The following is a 21,759-nucleotide window of genomic DNA, read 5'->3' as shown; positions in this document are numbered from 1 at the left end:
CACATTTTACTGTTTTCACAGGAGAGAAAGTTAAAAGTTTCAAGGTCCATTACATTCTATTGTCTCTGAGGTATGATTCTTCAAATATTTCTGGCTTTATCAAGTTTTTACTCTGTATAATTAAACCACAGAAATCTCTACTGCCTGAGGTATTACATGACATCCAAAACAAAAAATTGATAATTTTGGACTTAACAGGTTTTCCTCCTGGACCCTATTCTGTAGGAAGAAGGCAGGCTTTTTTTGGAAATGATTTTAAATCATTTCAGAACAATTTTTCGATATGAATTTAGAATGAGACCAAATTATTTTGAAATTATTTGAAATTATCCCACAACAATTTTTCTCCATTGCTTAACAACATTCGCGAATTAAGAACAAGGCTAAAATCGTTTCTCGTTTGTAGAATTAAAACAGAATTAAGAAGTAGGAATTATGAAACGACACATCTGAGAAAGGAAAATCCAAATTAATTTGGAAAGGATATCGTATACAATCATAAAGAAAGAAATAAGAAATCGGAGTGGAGATTCTACTGCTGTAAGTTAGCAGTCCGAAGCGAGACCAATAAATCATCACTTATGCAGGAGATACTAAGGTAGGATGGCCAGATCTTTTCCTCCTACACTGCGTACTTCGCTGATTAGGAACATATTTCAATAATCAGACTTCAGAGGCATACAAACAATTGTTCTTCCTCTGACACATATCGTCAAGTGAGATGTACTGCCTGATAATAGATGTACATATCAGTCCGAGACCTCAATCAGGGGTAATTTTGTAGTAATAAGAAAGGATTAGTAATTATATGTTTTTTAAGTCGTCACGGTGGTTTATAGTTGCTAGAGCACTGGACTTATCCTGTGGACCTAGGTTCGATCCCCAGGGCAAGTCCGTGGTCCAATAATACTTGGGTGTTCTCCCAGGGACCCGGTTTCCCTGTGATATCCCAACAATCTCCATTATCATATCATTACGGGTTTAGTGTAGACCAATCTCGTGGGCAACGACTATCCCTAAATTTGTCTAAATATGATTGAATGACGTAATCAAGTACCCACCATTTGTAATAAAAAAAATACATGTTATATAACTTGGAAGTGAAAAAAAAAGTATCGCCCAATTTTGCCCTTACTTTCGAACAATTAAAGATAGCAACCCTGCGCATGGTTCAGGCATATTGATTTCTTATTTTCATTTCGAGGCGCCTTTGAATTGGAAATCGTAACATCTGATAACAGCAGTATTGCATCTCTTTTACCAGATCATAAATCACGGCAGTCTTGATCTGTATCCATGCTGATCATATAGGTAAGTGTACTTTCGCTGTTACTGGTTTTGTGTTTATATTGTACCTGAGGATTATTATTTACATTCAGTTTTAAAACCCAAGTAAGTACGGTTTATTTCCGCATGAAATACCGCATATTGTTACGCCGTTCCCAATGAGGCAGTAAGTTACGTTATTTCTTTCTCACGATGGGACTCTGTCTTAAACCAAGTACTTAACATCATTTCAAAACATTTACAGTAAGAGATATTACTGTACTTCTATGCATCTAATTTAATGGAAGTTTCTATTTTACTCTACGTGGGCCCAAAATGAAGAAATGTCATTCATTCCTTGTATACTATTGCCTTCCATTAACTTCGAATTGCAATCATTCATTGTTACGGTAATCAAATTATATCTAGAAGAAATCTTTTAAATTTCGTAATTATTTACTTAACCTCACTGTGAGTTTACCATATTTGACACATAGGAGTAGTAGCGTTTGATTGTGGGGATCGTGTTGCGCTGTGTACCACCCTCCGCAGGTGCAGTGTTGCCGCGACCTACTCACGAAAATCAGGAAGAAAATCATCGAAAAAAAAACAGGAGATAACAGTAGATTAATTAATTTCCTCATTCTATTATATTAATTACAAAACAATGTATAGTATAAAAAGATGATAGTGTTGTGTAACTACAGCCATCTCTAGCCAATTTATGTAACTAAGTCCATCAACACGTGCAACAATACATAAAATATGTTTGGTAGAACTTTTGTCGGCATTATCTTTCTGTGTTTTCCACTGCCGTTATATTTTGGACAATAGCTACAGTTTTTGTAAGCCCACAAGTTACCTTTGTCGCAATTTTTGAATCTGGACAAATATTCTTTTCTCCCTCCATAGTGTTTATTTTTGTAAAATCACTCGTAAAACCTGATCGTTTTTTGTCCTAAAGTGTCTGATCTTTTCAAATACGGTACTTTGTGTTCCTGCGTGCATTTCCAAACCTATTTTTCCTCTTAGGGGTAGAAGAGGACCGATGCACCAGAATTTAAGAGGTGATTGTACATGTTATATATCAAAACTTGTAATACAATTTTCCTTCGATAAAGCATCTTTAAGTAGAAAAAAAAATAGTCTTTGCCCAATGTTTACAGCACTCTATTGCGGTAACTGCCTGGGAGAAATGATTGATTGCTATACAAGCAGATAGGTAAAAATAATCTTAATAGTAATGTACGGCATTGATTCTTTTTTATACAAATTAAACCGTTTAGTCACGAATTAAATGGAATAATTTCGAAAATCGTTAAAATAAATCTTTCACCTCAGCGGACTGCCGTGTGTCACTGAATACATCTGAGGAGGAGGGAAAGGTAAGGAGTGCAGGCCGTGCTTGTCAGAATTAGCAATAGCCGTGATGTTGCCAAATGTTTCACGGAAACATAACGATTTCGTCTAAAATGGTGAACGTTAGAGAAAAAACTTACTTAGATTTTTCAAGTCTCTCCTCATGATCTATTACCAGTTTCATTTTGGTGCAGTGGTTACCTTCCATTCTGTATATTGAGAGAGAGAGAGAGAGAGAGAGAGAGAGAGTTTGTGTAGTTGCGAGCGTATTGAAAATCCGAGCATAGTACCACTTATGACTTTAGCATGCCCAAAAGGCAGGAGAAATTCAGACTTTTGACAAAGAAATCAGTAGAGCAGTAGAGTCCATTGAAAAACAGGAAATCTCCTGGTAAATCAGTAGATATGGCAACACTGCGCAGGCGTGTTTTTCAGCAAGTTAAAGGTTAGATTAGCTGATATACCGGTAGTTCAGTAACAAGAGACCGAAGACTGTGACAAGGTTAGAGAGGGTAGCTAAATGACAGGAGACAAAGAATTGTGAAAAAATTAGAATGGGTGTGAAGGTTACTTATGCACTTGTCACTAGAGTAAATTGCTGAAATACAAACGCCTAGGATTTATATCTTATATACCCAAAATCGTGCGTGAATGAAGTACACCGCCATATTTCCTGAATGTGACGTAATTTGTATAGCATATAAGTAGTTTGTTGCAAGATGCTTGAAAGTTTTTCCAATAAGTCAGATTCTGCAAACAGGCCTAGATATTAGTTTCTTTATCGTCTCTTTCAGTTGTCATGGATGTCATTAAGATGGAACCAGATGTCGACCCATTGGCTATAGAAACAAATGAGAACACAGACTCAGAAGAGAAGAAGGCTTTCTCACAGGTAAATTGAAAGTCTTTGACATTTATTTTTTATACCTACAGAGTGATGCAAAAAATATATATATACGCTGTTTAATTACCAATAACTTTCAAATTAATTCACGGAAACGTCTTATTTTCGGTGAAAGTGTAGCTTAATGTTCGAAGTATTGAAATCACTGTAGGTGTTCGAAGTCGTCGACTGTAACGTGTCCAGTTGAATATCTGCACAGGAACGTGCGATGGATTCTGGTAGCTCATCCAATATGCGTGACTTTTGTCGATAAATGACGTCCTTTAGTGTTCCTGACAAGTGTTAGGTTTGGGAAATGTAGTGAATTCTACTATCTGGGTCGTCATCGTTCATTACGTATACCAATCTTGGGGTGTGACTCACCTCGGTTTCACCAGCGTATAGGTAACTAAGTATGGACACTTCGCGTCGGTACTTTGATGTAGCCGGACTGATTTGAACGACCTTCAAGCCAGCTAGAGCGTGAGATTCTGTTTTCTCCCTAGAGTTGGCGCTGACATCACACCAGCTAGCAGTCGACACAGCGGAAATATAACACATAATTAATACATCTAGGTACATTATGTACTCAAAATAAATCGGATCCATAAAATAATAAATCCGTCAATAACTGTAATGTCTAGACTCTAGAGTTCCTTTATAATGAGAGTTGAGACGTTGACCCCAACAACAATTAAAATATAGTTAATTCCCGATTTACCACGAAAATCGTCTGTAGCTGCATTTAGATTGGCAACAGGCAATGATTGTTTGGCCAAACATCTGCATAGAATTGGAATATATCAGTCCCCTAACTGCCCATTGTGCAACTCAAACCAAGAAATGGATTTGGAACATCTCAAAATCTGTGCTTCAGTTGCTGGCCATGATAATACCTTTGAAAAATATTGGAGTGCAAGAGGTCAAATGACTTTATTGTCAAACGCCTATCATTAGAAAACAACAACAATTAAAATATGTAATGATTTGATAGCATTGAAAATGGAAAAACAAAACTCTTATGAGAAGTAAACCCATATACCTGTATTATATTATATACAAATATTAAACGAATTTGATACATAATTTTATAATGTATTATATTATAATATAATTTATTATATCTGAAATAAAAAAATTATTATTACTACTAGTTTGTCACTGAGAAATAAGGAAAAGCTGTTCACTTGAATTTATTTGAAGCAAAGCGTTACTGGATTATGCAATAAGGTAGGCGATGTTTGGATCCTGTGTCTCAACTCTATACTCAGTTATTATCTTATCGTATGCTCGATTACACTAACCTCTAGCGCTTGAAAGTGGAACTAAACGCCGGCGCACAGAGAAACAAAACACTGGAAAATTCGCTCAGTGTCCATTCTTTATAATCCCTATTCGCTGGTTTCACGGGCTTCTATGGTGAGCGAGTGAATTGTATCAGAGCACGGGAGTTCGCTGGACTTGTTGCTGTTACAGGTCGTCCAGAACATTGTTTGTGCACGTCCTAAACACAGTCTTCGGCTTCAAATTTGTCTCGAATACGCGCAATTGTTACACGTGTCGGTGACTGTGTTAGATACTCATTTCGCCATTGGCGCTGAACCTCATTAATGTTTTCGTACGTAATGTACCTTCTTTTCATCGAATGTCAGCCTTGTACCAACCATGGTTTACTCACGTAACCAACAATGGCGGCGGTTGCTATTTAACCTACAACAAAACGAAACAAAACAATGCTTGTGTGGCGACTGCCATTTAACAAGAGAACATTAAACTATTAAACTACCAAACATGAGACGTTTCAGTCAATTAATTTAAAAATCATGGGCAATTAAACATGTACACATTTTTTGGGCCATTCTGTATATGCCATGGATATCATATTATTATTTATTATTCAAGACGTGATAATTATTTCACCAAAGCCATTTTAGGGTTGAATGTTTAAATCGTCTTACAGAATTAAGATTTAAGTTTTAACATAAAAATAAGCTGTATTGAATGGGTTAAAGTTCCAAAACTTCACAATCGTACATTATAAAAGGTATATACTAGTTTATCTAAACGATTAGAGTGATTAACTGAATAAGCCTATTATGAAATACAGAGCCCAAGAAGACGGATGCAAGTCCTGTATTTAAATACATTTTGGTATGAATTACCAGAGTCCAACTTGTAACAGCTAAATTCAAATGCAATACAGCAAATTTAATCTACTGACATATTTTATCTCTACATTGTCCAGGATGTCAATTTACTGAATCTGCACCCAACTCAGATAAAAACAGAATGTAAGAACATCAGCTATGATGTCATATCAGAGTTGCAACATGGTGAAACTCCAGTGGCAATTAAAGATCCCAAGATAAAGTGTGAAGCTGAGGTGAGTGAAGATCATATGGTGCGCTATATCTTTCAATACTTTTAAATCTTTTTAATATAATTGTGTTTTTTTGTATTTGAGGATCTCGGGCGTAAAACATAGTAACTGACATTTCAGTCAAAAATGAGATATCTAGCGTATAATATGGTATCTTACATTCTGCTTCTAATGCAGTAGTCGGTTTTCCAACATCTCAACAGATGGCAGAACTATACAGATTTTTTAACTACCTAATAACTTCAAATCAGTAAAACGTCACTTACCATGTTTTACTTACGAATTCCTCAATATTATGAAAAAGCATTTTGCCAAGGCATGTAGCACGTATGGGCGAATCCAGAAATGCATATATAATGTTAGTTGGGAGGTTACAGGGAAAAAGACCTTTAAGGAGGCCGAAACGTAGATGGGAGGATAACATTGAAATGGATTTGAGAGATGTGGGATATGCTAGGAACTGGATTAATGTTGCTCAGGATAGGGACTGATGACGAGCATACTTGAGGGCGGCAGTGAACCTCCTGGTTCTCTAAAAGTCATTTGTAAGTATGGTAATGCATTTCCCTTTTAAGTTTATAATAATTTTGACTGAAATCTTATTCAATTATGCATTTTTTCTATTTGTACAACTTTAACAGCGCTCAGTAACTTTTGTTTTATGGTATTGTCATTAAAAGTCTCAGAAAGCAATTTTAATCAATGGTCTTTTGTTGAAATATGTTTTTAGTCATTCCTATTATTCTTAAACATTCTGAAATTTGATTTCTTTACCAGCTTATTTTTTTCATTTTCCTGGAATATTAATCATTAGACCATGAAATGCAAAAAATCATCTAAGGCTTCGTGAATATATATATACATATATATATACTAGACTGTGGTACGCAGTGCCATCACCTGTTCTGGATTCATGACGAGAGAATCTGGCAAACGTGTATGGCATTGAAAATTGGTTGATTATTTGTTTAGTAAATTTATACACTCTTTCTATTTTCTCTGCTTTCCTCCTTCAGGAACAGTATTGTGACTTGGACGCAGTGAAGGAAGAGCTAAAACTAGAAGTAACAACAGAGGAGTACGAGATTCTAGCTGAAAGGTGAGTGTAGTGCGCAAGACTTCATTTCGTCCTTTCATTCATTTATTAAAAATATATATCGCAGAGGTACCAACTATTACGTATTTCCAATAATCATTACGACGTAGCAACATTTTCACTGCATATAACACTGTGTACCAAGATTCATGATGAGGTTTCAGGACGGTTATATTGTCGGGATGAAATATAATAGACATATCACACAGGTGTAAACTGAAAGACTCAACCCTCTGCGTTTTCCTGAAGTTGGTATTAAAAACAAAAGACATGCAGTATTCAATACTCTAGTAACGATTGTACAGAAGATAGATGTTCAGCAAGATGCTCCATTAGTTAAGCCCTTGCGTAAAAAAAAACATGTCCGCGTTTCAAGAACACGAGTATTTAATTTATTAACTAGTTTATTTTAGACATTATCAATGGTATGTATGCAGTAGTTCATTTATTAGGTGTAGTATTTACTAAGAAACGTTAGGAAAATATGCAGTGTTCTGAAAAAAGGTTCCAGTGTTTAGAGAGGAGGTAGCATGCATCAAACCGAGAAATAAAAATCCTGCAAACATCGGTCCTAAAATTAATATCTAAGAAATAAACAGATGTTTATCATAACTGTAAGAGGAACATATCTTCCACTGTGAGCTCTTTGGCAAGAAACAAATGAGAAAACAGAATGCAGCCGTTTGTCACTATAATCTTTTCGCTGTAAGAAAAATCCTAATATAAACAATAGCACGTGACTGAAGTGAGGCTTCATTGGCCACTGTTTGGCGCCATAGATTCTCAGTACGTGTTCCCGCCTACTGTTGTACATTCTGTTTCATGTTAAACATTTTCCGTTACTCGTCAAGTAGGCCTAACCTCACTACTATGCATTCGTTTGCTTAGAAAACATTTACTTTATAATTATTGTATTTAAAACTCACTTAACTTATTATATACATTTAAGACTATTTGTTTTTCTCCGCTTTTGAGAGGGTTTCCACTCTTATATTTAATAACCACACACACCGAGGATGCAGAAGCCATACTTCAGTACCACGTGCTTACGTGAACAACTACGAGCTCAAGTGATGCCAGCTTGTATAAGAATAGACTACCTCGGTATTACTGTTGGTATTCATCCGCGTTCATAGTACTTAACAAAACATAAAGGTAGCTTTTCTTTTACATATCGTTTTACATATGAGTGAAGTTATATTTCATTGTATTTATCAACTAAAATTCAATTTTTTATTTTCAAATAATACAAGATTGTGGTTTCCAAATACGAACTATATTTTCCTGCGTCATGTGAGTGTTTCGACTGGGAGCCAATCACGGGTATGGCAGCAACGTACTTATGTTTATATTAGGATTTTTCTTACAGCGAAAACAGTATACGTAATAGTTTCGTGTCTGTTGAACAGGAGAATGTTTTGTTTCTTCCCAAAGAGCTCACAGTGGAAGATATGCTGCTTTTACAGCAATGGTAAACATTTTGCTCATTTCTCAGGAGATATTATTTTTAGAACCCATGGTTATAGGACTTTTATTTCTTGTTTGAAGCATGCTACCTTTTCTCTAGGCATTGGAAACATTTTTTCACAACACTCTGTATAATTAGAAACAAAATTACCTTTCATTGCTCGCGCTGCCACAAAATTACTGTTCTTATGTTAAGTATCAGAACTTCAGGACAAAATTTCATCACGTCTAGTTTATATATCTGTACTGTTTATAATACTTAACTTACATGTTAGATAACATAATACCATTATTAATTCGCAAAATTTCTTCTGCACTCAGCATTTTAGTTAATGGTTTAATCAATTTCCTCCATTAAGATCTTCTTGCTATGCAAGATTCTGAAAGAAGGTGTGGTGCACTGGTGGTATATAAGTAAGGAGTTGCTAGTGATCCTTCATTTTAGCTTCTATGATTTTTCTCCCTTCTGGATATAAAATAGCGGGCCTACCCCCACTTGTGGGCGAAGGTAAAGTCCAAACTCTTCCAGTCTTCCACGTCTTTCAGTGTGTATTTGAATTTTGGATTTGAATATCATTGTGTAACTAGATTATGTAGGTATGTAGACATTGAATTTGCAACCACTTTACCTGATTTCCATCTACGGTCTTATTTCTGTGAACAGCATTGTCTTTAACTCAATTAGCAAGTGACACAAAATCGTTTTTCTATATTGTTATAACCAGGAATGCTTTCTTTTTCTTTGCTTTTGATGCCAATTCCGTCTAATGTTCAGGAATATAGGCTTGAATATTACTCTTGTGGCGAACTCTTTTAGTTACACCAAAATCGGCATCATTTGGGAGCAAACTGTGATCCTTTCTCAACGATAAACAACGAAGGTTAAAAACTGATGGTAACTTCGCAAATTTTAGTATTTTAATTTAATTACTATCATCCGTGAAATTACTCAAAATGGTGGCACCACTTCTATCACGATCATCCACCTCTCTGTCATAAACAGATCCAGAATAATGAGAATGGATTTCACTTACCTCATATATCAGAAAATTATTATTTTCAAATTACTTAATATATCAAAGTTGACTTAGAATGTTTAATTTTAACCACAATTTTTGTTCAGATCTCTAAATACATAAATTCAGATCACATTCAGAATAACTGAAATCTACTTTAGAGCCAGCTATTTTCAAAGAACTAGTGATAAGCTAGGAAAAGGTATTGGACATGGCCCACTATATTAGTACTAAACAAAGTACCCATGCCAGCTAGAAGTACACAAGTATGTATGATAAAAGATGGCAAGGAGATACATAATTCTAGTCATAATCCATTTTTTCCCTGGTAGATATGTTCGTTTCATAATTAAATACTCAGTTGCCGTCTTAAAAAATCATCTATATGCTAAATACTCCACATAATATTTTAATTATATCTTTGTGATTGAAAATCTGTATTTTTATCTCAAATTTTTATCTATATATTTTTTTCATGTCCCCATTCATGTACAACCATTGTTGTAAATTGTGTTATTCTCTGTCTATAGGCAAGCCTTGGAAGGTCAGATAGTAAAAATAAAAAATAAGGAACACAGACTTTCAAATGTGTTAAAGGTGGACATGTACCACTTTTTTATACAGGATCTCATTATTTGGTTGAAGCTGTTTTCGCAGTCCAAAGAAATCAGTATGCAAATGTATTCGACAGTTGTAAAACTTCCAAAAGCAACTTTACATGTAGCTTTGAAAAATGCTCACTTTATGGGGGCACGTTAAATATAGGGGACATCTTCATCGTGTAGTGAATACTTTCCTTTACTATGAGTCAGCAAGTACCTTGTTCGATTTCCAGCTATCCTGAAAAAAATCTGATAGTGATCGAGAAAATGAGAAGGCACTACTTGTAAAGAGATCATTAAGAAAGCTAATAGCCCCTTTGGGGGGCTGATGTTAATCCTGTGTCATCTAGTAGCTATGCAGTTATCTTCCAGGTGCGACGTAATCAAAATTATATTAAACACAAACACACTATCCTTCTGAATTTACTATAGCAAGCTACTCCAATTTTTTTTACTTTAGTTTTTTGAAACAGCCCCAGGTCTTTAAATATTCTGTGTGCATTATTATGTAGATATTCATTGTTAACTCTTCTGCTACCATAATTTCTTTCACATCTTACTGTGGTCAAGATCATATCACAATCTTTATTAAGTATTTAGAATATTTAATAATGTATGTATTACGGAGTGTAGAGCTACAGAAAATTTATAAATGTAAAGTAATATTCTTATTTTTAAAAGTACAAGTTGGTTAAAAAATCTCTATCCATTTTGTTGTCAACGTGTACCAAATTAACGAATTTTAGATATGTTATTCATAACACTATAAGATAACATAGAGTAAATTTTAACTTGTCTTCCTTCCATTTCAATGCAGACTTCTCAACTCTATACAATTTTCACAAAAGACAGCTACAAGCTATGAATGTCACAGTATTATAACATAGATTGGAAATTATTTCAGATTACTGTTCAAATTTATAAACTCGAGTAAGTTACCATACCATATAACAGTGAATATCTCGAAAAGATTGGAAAATATTTCAGTTCATTGTTGCAATTAAATATTCGAAAACCATCTGTACAACAAGGAATATCTAAAAAATTTATAACAAAATAATTACTTCTAGAAATAACACACAAAATTATAAAATACAATGAAAATTAGAAACCAGCGTTCATGACAATATGAATAACAATATGAAAATGATGTAAATAACACAAAATCGGTATTTTGCAATTACACCAACTGAAAATGAAGAAAATTAAGCTACAAATTGAATTTTATATCCTGGAATTTCCACGACACAGACTACCAAGTGGGTTACAAGATCATTCCGCAAGAATAATTTGAATTACTGCTTAAAGTCTTAAAGTAGATTGATTATTTATTTGAATCGTTCCTTGTTGAAAGGAACCAAGTCCACATTTTTGTCAATTTAATTTTTTTATCGATTTGTAATGTAGAGAGCAAGCTGCTTCTGTTGGTGTTGGTTGTGCTTTATTTGAGGTGATCAATCTTGTCATTTGGTGTTGAAAGGAAACTAACTCCTGTAGATAGTGCCTTTCAACACGGAACGACGAAGATTCCAGGTTGGCGGCCCTGTGCTAACAGTATATTCTGCCTCCAATATTTCGCGGTTTTATGAGTCTGCAGAGACTGATTGTTGATTACTAGTTGTTTGTCGCATTAAATGTTCAGATTTGATTATTCTATACTTGATAACAGTACCAGATAATGGAAGACGGAATACACGAGAAATTGTAATCTTATTAGCCTATTACAGAAAGTCTATCCTGAAGGACGAGTTCCAATCAAAACAAGCAAACTACGAGATGTGAGGAAAGTTTATCGTTATGTTACTACATCAGGAGATAGCAAAGATTTCTATGATGAAATATTGCAATGGCCAACGGAATAAAAAGAAAACCTACTTTATTGAAAACAGTAATTTATTTGCACTGTTCTTCTGTATTTACCGAATAATAATATTGGTTAATTCAATCAAATAGTATGGATATTTCAAAAACGTTTTATTTTCTGAGTTATTCTCATTACAAAGGTGTATGATTACAGTAAATATTCTTTGTATTTTATGAAAATAATGTATGTTATACTGCACCATGCAAGTAACATGTTTCATAGTTGATTTATTTTCTTAAGACATGCATTACAGGTAATTTAATAAATTCCCAATTTTTTTTTCTTATAGGCCAAAATGTGTTTACATTTTTATAAATTGAGCATTTCCATGTTGAAAGGAACTAAGTCCAATGACGTGTTTCCTAGATTGGAAAGATTCTAATGACTGTGTGAATATTTTTAAGAGTCTAAACTAATTCTGTATGCCTATATTTTATGTGCACATTGTATTTTGGTTTAATCTTCGATAGATTACTCACAAAACAGTTTTTTTCGATTATCTCAAAACTTTAAAAAGTAGACTTGGTTCCTTTCAACAATAACCGATTCATTTGTGTTTTGATTATTCTAAATGTTATAAGACATGTTATAATGAAAAATCATCAGTGGAGTAATATTGCCCCCTCTTAGGTAGCCTGTGTTCTAATTTTTCTGATTTTTCAACATTAACCGTTAAGAGAAAGTTGTCTGTATTCAGGGTATATTTCCATTTCATTGACAGTTATAGCTATGCTGGTGCCCAAGGAAATGAAATACCACAGTGCGACGATATTTCACGTAAACAACACTTGACCATGGGTCAGAGGCGGGAAAACTGTTCTGATGAACTGAAGACACGCAAAGACAATTGGAATAAATGTAATCCTTCAGACAACAATATAGCGACTTCCTCGTCTCTTAAAAGTCAACACACTGGCAAGAAACTATTCAAATGCGAAATTTGTGAAAAGTGTTTTGCGCGTTCCGAACATCTGAAGAATCATGCACGTACACACACTGGCGAAAAGCCATTCACATGCGATGTTTGTGGAAAGTGTTTCTCGGAGTTGGGACATCTCAAGATTCATACACGCATTCACACGGGCGAGAAACCGTTCACATGCGATGTCTGTGGAATGTGTTTCTCTCGATCAAATCATCGGAAAAGTCATGAACGTCTGCATACAGGTGACAAACCATTCAATTGCAACGTCTGTGGAAAGCGTTTCTCGCAGTTGGGATATCTCAAAGCGCATGAACTCACACATACAGGCGTCAAACAATTTAAATGTGATGTTTGCGAAAAGTGTTTTTCGTGTCCTCGATACCTTAAAACCCACGCACTTGTACATAAAGGCGAGAAACCTTTTAAATGCGATGTTTGTGGGAAATGTTTTTTGCGTTCGCTGTATCTGAAAAGCCATTTACTTCAACACACTGGCGAAAAACCATTCAAATGCGATGTCTGTGGAAAGTGTTGCACCCAGTGGGCGCATTTGAAATCCCATCAACGCGTCCATGTTGGCGGCAAGCCTTTCAAATGCGAAGTGTGTGGGAAATGTTTTTCTGGATTGCAATATTTCAAAAAGCATGTACGCCTGCATTCAGGCGAGAAGTCAGTCTAATTCATTGGCTTAGGAATGTATGGCTTGAAGTATTTGTATATTTCACAAGAAGCGCTTCCATTTTATTGATAGCTATAGCTATACAGGTACTCAACAAAATGAAATACCACGAACTAAAGCTTTCCACGTAGTGCCTCACGACAAAACTTTTAGAGAAACTAAGCAGGCTTCCAATAGATAATCGAGTAGTAGGATAGATATATAAATTATTAGAAAACAGGACCCAAAAGTTCAGACTAGGAAAAGAAATATCGGAACAAGGAAATGTAACATCAGGCGTTTCTGAATGGGCGGTTCTTGCACCTCTATTGTTTTATATATATATATATATACGATATAAATAGAAATACTACTCAGGTAAGATTATTCGTGGACGACTGTATAATATATAGACAAATTAGTGATGAATCCGATGATGAAGCATTACAAAACGATCTTAACGTTATTGAAACCTGGGCGACAGAAAATAAAATGAAAATCAGTGTCAGTAAAAGTAAGTCAATATCCTTCTGTAGAACACATAAAGAAATTTGTCTCAGATATCAGCTGAATGGTACATCGGTGCCATAAGTGAACACTTGTAAATACCTAGGTATATATTTAAGTAACAAACTGGGTTGGGTATTTCTCTATGCGTATTCTTAGGAAAGCTAACCGAAGGTCAAAAGAATTAGCGTACAAAACCCTTGTTCACCCAATTATGGAATATGGAACAGTAGCTTGGGATCCATATAGACAAAACTAAATCGATTCTATAGAAAAGGTCCAATGCAGGGCAGCAAATTATATAAAAATGGGAGGGGGACATGGTGAAGAGATAGTAAAAGATTTAGGGTGGGAATTTCTGAAATCAAGACGGCGAAAAACCAGACTTAGTGCATTGTTTAAGGCACAAATGGGACACAAAGCATGGACCGACATCAGTGCTAGATTAGCAACACCATCATACTTAGGCAGAACTGATCATATTAGGAAGTTTAAATGTAGAAAACAAAGAACGGACGTGGCAAAATTTTCCTTTGTTAACCGCACAATAGTAGACTGGAACAGCTTACCTGCGGCAATCTTTCAGGGTGGTCGTCTTAATATCAATACATTTAAGGAAAGTGTTAAGATTAGACTTAAGTTGATATGTAATTAATTGAGGTGACTTGTAATTACTTAAGTTGAAAATAGTTAGGTTTAATATAAGTACTTACAAGTTAGATTTACTATAGTATAGTTTTATTTATAGTCCTTGGTTTATTGCATTTATTGATATATTTATAGTTAGAATTAAATTTACATTTATATTATTTTTATTACTGTAATTATTGTAATATTATTGTACATTATATATGACTCACCGGGTGTATACCCAATTGTAGTGTTAATAAATACATACATATATACATATGCAGACTGGGAGATATTTGCAACATCTGTAAACTACGTTTGTCTGCATTCCACACTCAACCATCAGAGAAGTGCAAAGCAAAAGTGCAATAATTTATAGAGAGATTAAATTTGCTGGGTCACTGGCTGAAAAGATACTGCCAGAAATAACGGCAAAAGGGAGAAAAGTCTGGGACAGAAAAGGTATCAGATGATAGACAACTTTAAGAATTGGATCGTGTGTGGACACTTAAGGCAATGCACCACTGAAATTTGTATTTTTTAAACTACTGGTGGGATTTTTTTTTTTTTTTTTAGTTTTTAGCCACTAAGTAGGGTTATTCTCTAAGTAGCTATATGGTCAAAGTTTCATATACATTGAAATTGAATTGAATGATATGAAGGTGATAATGCCGGTGAAATGAGTCCGGGGTCTAGCACCGAAAGTTACCCAGCATTTGCTCATATTGGGTTGACGGAAAACCCCGGAATAAACCTCAACCAGGTAACTTGCCCCGACCGGGAATCGAACCCGGGCCACCTGGTTTCACGGCCAGACGCGCTAACCGTTACTCCACAGGTGTGGACATATAGAAATAGTAAAATTTAGGTTTATACTTGTATATTGTAAGAACTTTGTTGATGACGCCAGAACATGTATTTGTTTTATTGTGTACTAATACAATTTTATTCTGCATTGCTTTGGCTACCTCGAAAAATGGTTAAATGTTAAGGTGGGTGGATGGAGAATGGATGTAAGAGAATTTTTGACTAAGCCAAAACATGTATTTGTTTATGGTGAATAAATATATCTGGGTAATTTCATAGAAGCAGTGTACTGGGTACAAAGATACATCTTAATTAGAGCATGCTTAAGGGGCTATGGTGTATGCTAAAAAGTAGAAAAATTCCCTCTAAATTGTTTTCAGAATATTGTTAATTATTAAGACATAGGTTGTATAGAAATATGTGAAATATACAGATTTCGGCGATTGAGTAATAGAGACGTACCTTTTACGTAACATGTTTTTCCGATAACTTAACCTCACTTAATATACTATTTGTTGTCTATGTATTTAATTAATTTAATGCTGTTTTTTTATTTTCATTGAGCATCATGGGAGTTTGGGTTGAGATATATCTAATACAACTATAATTACTGTTAGGTAGAACATAGAACTGAACTTGGATCGAATGTTACCTACGTAAGTCAAAGGTAAATTTAACTTCATCCCCACAAAAAAAAGTCCTTCGTGAATTCGATGATTCTCACTTTGAAAATCACCTGAACTTCCCGTGTGCTAGTTTCGCCCACCCTTATCCCATGATGAAAAGATATGATATTTATTTCTATTTCTGCTATACAGGATGAATCGTAAGTAATGTCATTAATTTCAGAGGTTATTCTTTGAGATATTTCAAACAAAATAGTGTAATATAATTTTGATCGTCTTTGCTTTCTTTTCGAGAAAAGAAAATATTTTGTATGAAACATTACGTAGCATATTTTGGGAAAGCCATTGATTTAATTCCCAATATGCTCAGCCAATAAGTGATTGAAATAATTTTAGTTTTGTCCTTCAAATGTGCAGAAATTTGATCCGAACAAATGTAACATTTTAAAATACTTTTGCAGAACGAAAAGTTACATTTGTTCAGATCGTATTTCTGCACATTTCAAGGACAAAACTGGTCATTTATTATCATAATACATTGCTCTTTTAAATTGACTGGCAGCATATTGGAAATTAAATCAATGGCTTCCCAAAACACGCAAGGAAATGTTTCACATAAAAAATTATCTCGAAAGGAAACAGAAACGAACAAAATTGTATTACACTTTTTTGTTTGAAATATCTCAAAGAATAACCTCCTGAAATTAATTATATTACTTAGGTTTCACCCTTTGTATTATTATGATATTAGTAACGACGTGTCGTTCCAAACTGAACCACCCAGTTATACCCATATCCACAACAGCTGAAATTTAGTACACCGTTTGTATTAAAACCAATAATCTCGATTTGGAATGTCTTAGGACAGTGATGTCAAAGCAAGCGCATTTTTCCGACCTTGACGTCGTGCGCGGGCATTAAGCGCTAGGTATGCTAGAAGGAATAATCAGCCTGTTGGATTAAGAAAACAGTGGTGCACAAACTTCAAACGGAACGTGAAATTTTAGGTCGTTATTTTTATATGGTTTCTTTCTGTTTGTTATTTTCTATATTGTCTGTAAAACTAAAGTACTAACACCTATTTCTTAGCCTAATATTGCAGTTGTGTTTTAAACGTTAATAACATAATATAGAGTAAAGAAGGAATATTCACACAAATTCCATAATAACTACAACTATACTGCACTAAATGAATTAAACACATAATTCATAAAGAAAGTGTTATCCCAAAGAAAGACACTCATATGACATGATAAATTGAAATTGATATTGATGGTATCTTTAGCCTTATAAAAGTAATCAAACCAATATTATAGTACAAAGCAAAGTTGTCTAGGTATATGTTTTAACTGTAACTAATATTACATAATAAAATTCTTATCGCATTATGCTTTTAGGTGATATTGGTGCCCAACTTTCTGTTATCAGAATATTAAATTATCTCGAAATCTGCTGAAGCTATAGAGCTGATGTTTTACCAACACATAGGCACACATATCTTTTGTTTGTGAAGTAACAGTATTTGCTTTGTTAATTCATTTCCTCACAAACATTTTCCCTGTGAATATTTTCAAACATTTTAATACACTATCTTCAGTAATTCGTTATTAGGTTTACGAAAACATTGTTTTAGTACCTGTAAGGCTACTAAACAAACATACTTGAAAATTTCACTTTTCTGTAAAAAAAAGTTGAGAAAATATTCCTTTTGAATAAAAAAGCAAACTCGTGAAAAATGAACATTAAAATTAAAACTTACATTCTTATAATGCACTTATACTTCTCAGACAAATCTAAAAATTAACATGGATACAGTTTTAATAAGTTCTCTTCCCTTTATCTATTGAATCAGTGCTGGCCATCCCTGTATATAGCTCGACCAAGCGGCATATACCACCTCTTTCGTCTGTCTCTTTCCTTTCCGCTGTAAAGCGCTCAAGCTCTCCTGGGCTCTAAAGCGCGCGCATGCTCCTATGGGCATCAGTTGACATCACTGTCGTAGGACATTATGCAAGTTCCTCCTGCTCCACCACGCCACAGATGACACGCATCCTGAAATTCGACTCGGAAATTTTTGTTTTCCTATTGGCTTTATATTTAACAGACGAGATACAATTACAGTTTTTTAAAATGGGGAAGAAATTGGTTTTATCTGCCGCTATATTGTTAATAAAACTGTAGTCCGTTTTTTCTTCCATGGAACATAGCTCTCTCATTTTGTCACATGTATAAATTGAGGGAAAGAAGACAGAGGACGGACACTGGAAAGTTTTCTTTCCTCAACCGTACTATCAGGGACTGGAATGCTTTACCTGCAGATTTACTAAAGGCTTTACCAACAACCAAAAATGTATTTAAAAATAGGCTTAAGGACTTTACACAGTATTTAAAGGGTGTAATTGATATTTTGTTATTGAAGTGTTGTGTCAGTGAAGTGTGTTGTGTAAGTGAAACGTGTTCCTGTCAGTGAAGCTTTATAGTTTATAATGGCAGTGCAAAGTATTTGAACAGTGAAATGTTTTTGAAGTGTTAGTGAAATCAGGATAGAATCAGTGAAATGTGTCATAGTTCCAGTGCAGTGAGTGAGTTGACAGCGAAATGAGTGTAGTATTGCAAGGTACTTGTGCAGATATGAACATATCATACTCGTGGATTTTAGTTCGAACTTAGGATTAAGATACAAATTATATTTACTTTAAATGTTATTTTAAGTGATCGTGCTTCATTTAATTTAGGATGTTCCCTGTTATTATTATTATTATTATTATTATTATTATTATTATTATTATTATTAATTATTGTTAGTATTATTATTAATTGTATTTTTATTAATTGTGTTTATTGTCTTTATTGAGTGTAATTAGTTACCACTGCATATATATATACAGTTATATACAGTAAAACCCCGATAAGGCGCTGTCCAAGGGACCAGGTGTAAACCACATATTAACCGGGACCATGTATTAGGCGGGTATACTAATTTTGACTTATATACAGTATCTATTAGCATTTTTCTTTATTGAAATACATGATTCATGAAAGGTAATACAGTATTGCTCCATTATGTAATTACTGTACTGTACGTCAAAGACATTTACAATATGTACTGTACTTAATTCTTTCGAAAAAAAGAAAAGTAATTTATAGTTGTTTGCCGTGTGCGTGTTCTCCAAGTCCTCATGTTTACCACACTTCAGTTTCTGCGATTACATCCTCCCGACATCGCAGCTGTAGTGATTGAGTCGCGATTTTTTATTATCCTCCTTAATGTCGATGGGATTCCTAATGCATCAGAGAGTTGGTTCTGAGTAAGAGTACTGTTCTCATCGTACTTTCGTAAGATTTCCAAAATTTTTTCTACACAGAAAGCGCTTTGTAACTCGTTGTAATCACATTCACAGACACTTCAATACACTAAAGGACAACAAACTGATCAGCAAAAATTTCCAGAATTTTATTACGGCCGAGTGAGGAATGCTGTTTGAGAGAGAGGGTTAGCAAGAAGGTGGGTTATTGTAGCTGTATCTTTTCGCTGTAAGAAAAATCCTAATGTAAACAATAGCACGTGACTGAAGTGAGGCTTCATTGGCCGCTGTTTGGCGCCATAGATTCTCAGTACGTGTTCCCGCCCACTGTTGTACTTTCTGTTTCATGTTAAACATTTCCCGTTACTCGTCAAGTAGGCCTAACCTCACTACTATGCATTCATTTGTTTAGGAAACATTTACTTTATAATTACTACAATTAAATTATTTTTAAGTCTCTTGTCTTCACAATGGACATTTGAGGATACAGAAGCCATACTTCAATCACAGTCTACTATATACAGTCACGAAGCTTGAGTTTTGAGGGTGCTAGAAACAATAGACTGTGACGGTACTATTTTGCATTGCCTGTAATGAGGCGATATTAGCGATCCTAGTGGTGAGCAACTATCTAATGTTTGCATATTTACTACGTATTGAGCTTCGCGACTGTATATACTAGACTGTGCTTCAATACTAGCTTACGTGAACAACAAACTACGAGCCAACTTGTTACAAGAACAGACTACCTCGGTATTACTGTTGGTATTCATCCGCGTTCATAGTACATAACAAAATATAAAAGTAGCATTTCTTTTACATAGCGTTTTACACATGGGTGAAGTTAAATGTTTCATCGTATTTAACAACTAGAATTCAATTTCTTATTTTCAAATAATACAAGATTGTGGTTTCCAAATACGAACGATATTTTCCTGCGCCATGTGAGTGTTTCGCCTGGGAGCCAATCACGGGTGTGACAGCAACGTGCTTATGTTTACATTAGGATTTTTCTTACAGCGAAAACAGTATAGGCTCTAAGCGCGCATTTAAAGAGTCGAATAAGAGAGTGTAACAAGAGGGTGGGGTGTACTAAGGTATGAAGTATGAAGGTTTAAATGCGCAGGTAAAGGGTCGAATACCAATACTTTTCAGGTTAATGGCACCAGTGAGTTCAGTGACCAAGATGTTTCAATGCTGTTACAGAACATTGCCGAAAGTTACATCGAAGATATTCCACAGAAACAGCGTATTATGCGGGACTTGAGCGCAACAAACGGGGTATTTTATAAAGGCGTTATAAATTAAATGTGAAGGGACCGGACAAAAAAGGCGTATTACACGGGATAGCGTAATAAGCGGGCGCGTCGTATCGAGGTTTTACTGTATTGTACTTTATTAAGTATAAAGTAAGCTAAGAAAATAATATTGATGTATTATCATTGCCGGCAAGCTGACAACAATCAATAACTTAGGAATTACACATCTTATCTTAAGCCTGCTCATGGATATGATTATTATTATGATCAAGATGCAAGACAAGCAACTCAGTGCGACCAAGCGTTGAGCCGTATCGAATGAGGATAATAATAATTTTATGTATGGTATTCTCTATCTAGGATTCTATCCCCCCACCATCGGAAATCTTAATTCGCACCCTGGACAAGAGGTCAACAAGAGTGTGTGTTTGATATTGATGGTGTTTTTCAAGGAGTGCAAACTGCCTGCTTTGGCAGGTTGTGTCATGAGTCATGGCTCCTATGTAAAGAGGGTTTTCTCCTTATAAAATTAAAATGGACTAATGTTATGAAAAAGGATTATGTTAATTTCATCAAAACAGAACTTCTAATCAATATTAACAGTAATATAACTTGTTCAGAATTTGTATCTTTTAGTTAAAATATGAAAAACAACTATTGGAATAAGCTAGGAGCAAGAAAATAAACTAATGAAGGTACTCTTAAATGAATGTGTCCAATAAAATTCTTTGCATTGCCGGTATCTGCTGTCTTTAGAATTAATTTGGAGGTTATGAGCTAAGTTTGGAGTTTGCAAACTTTCATGTTAACGTCTTACGGTAATGTTTATGTCAATGCTTATGTGAATCATTGTGAATGATCCCATTTGGTAGCCTGGGCGCAAACTTCTGTGTTTATGTTACGGTTATGTTTAATTTTCATTGTGAATGGGCCTTCACATAACGCAGATATTAGGGTAAAGGTTAAAGAATATTAAAATTTAAAGTAACTTGGAACTGAAAGGTAAAGAATCACCCAATTTTGTCTCTATTTTGTAAAACAATTAAAGGTGGCAACACTGCGCATGGTTCAGGCTTATTGATTTTGTATTTTCATTTTGAGACGTCTTT

General features: G+C 34.7%; 1 protein-coding gene across 1 annotated transcript; it reads left to right on the top strand.

Annotated features, from left to right (window-relative positions):
• The first annotated feature begins 1,297 nt into the window (after positions 1–1,297).
• On the top strand, positions 1,298–15,170 carry LOC138691984 (zinc finger protein 235-like). The gene is made up of 5 exons (XM_069814690.1): positions 1,298–1,392; positions 3,420–3,517; positions 5,754–5,891; positions 6,905–6,987; positions 12,655–15,170. Exons 2-5 carry the CDS (start codon positions 3,425–3,427, stop codon positions 13,535–13,537), a joined length of 1,197 nt encoding a protein of 398 aa, XP_069670791.1. The 5' UTR covers positions 1,298–1,392; positions 3,420–3,424; the 3' UTR covers positions 13,538–15,170.
• The last annotated feature ends 6,589 nt before the right edge of the window (positions 15,171–21,759 follow it).

Source organism: Periplaneta americana, chromosome 16 (assembly GCF_040183065.1).
Source record: "Periplaneta americana isolate PAMFEO1 chromosome 16, P.americana_PAMFEO1_priV1, whole genome shotgun sequence".
NCBI lineage: Eukaryota > Metazoa > Arthropoda > Insecta > Blattodea > Blattidae > Periplaneta > Periplaneta americana.
Note: the sequence above shows the minus strand (reverse complement) of the source record. Positions and strands in the feature narration are given on the sequence as shown.

Coding starts and splice junctions, on each gene's coding strand:
- LOC138691984 (XM_069814690.1), top strand. CDS start 3,425: ATGGATGTCATTAAGATGGAACCAGATGTCGACCCATTGGCTATAGAA. Junction 5,892..6,904: donor AGATAAAGTGTGAAGCTGAG/GTGAGTGAAGAT, acceptor TTCCTCCTTCAG/GAACAGTATTGTGACTTGGA. Junction 6,988..12,654: donor TACGAGATTCTAGCTGAAAG/GTGAGTGTAGTG, acceptor TTTCATTGACAG/TTATAGCTATGCTGGTGCCC.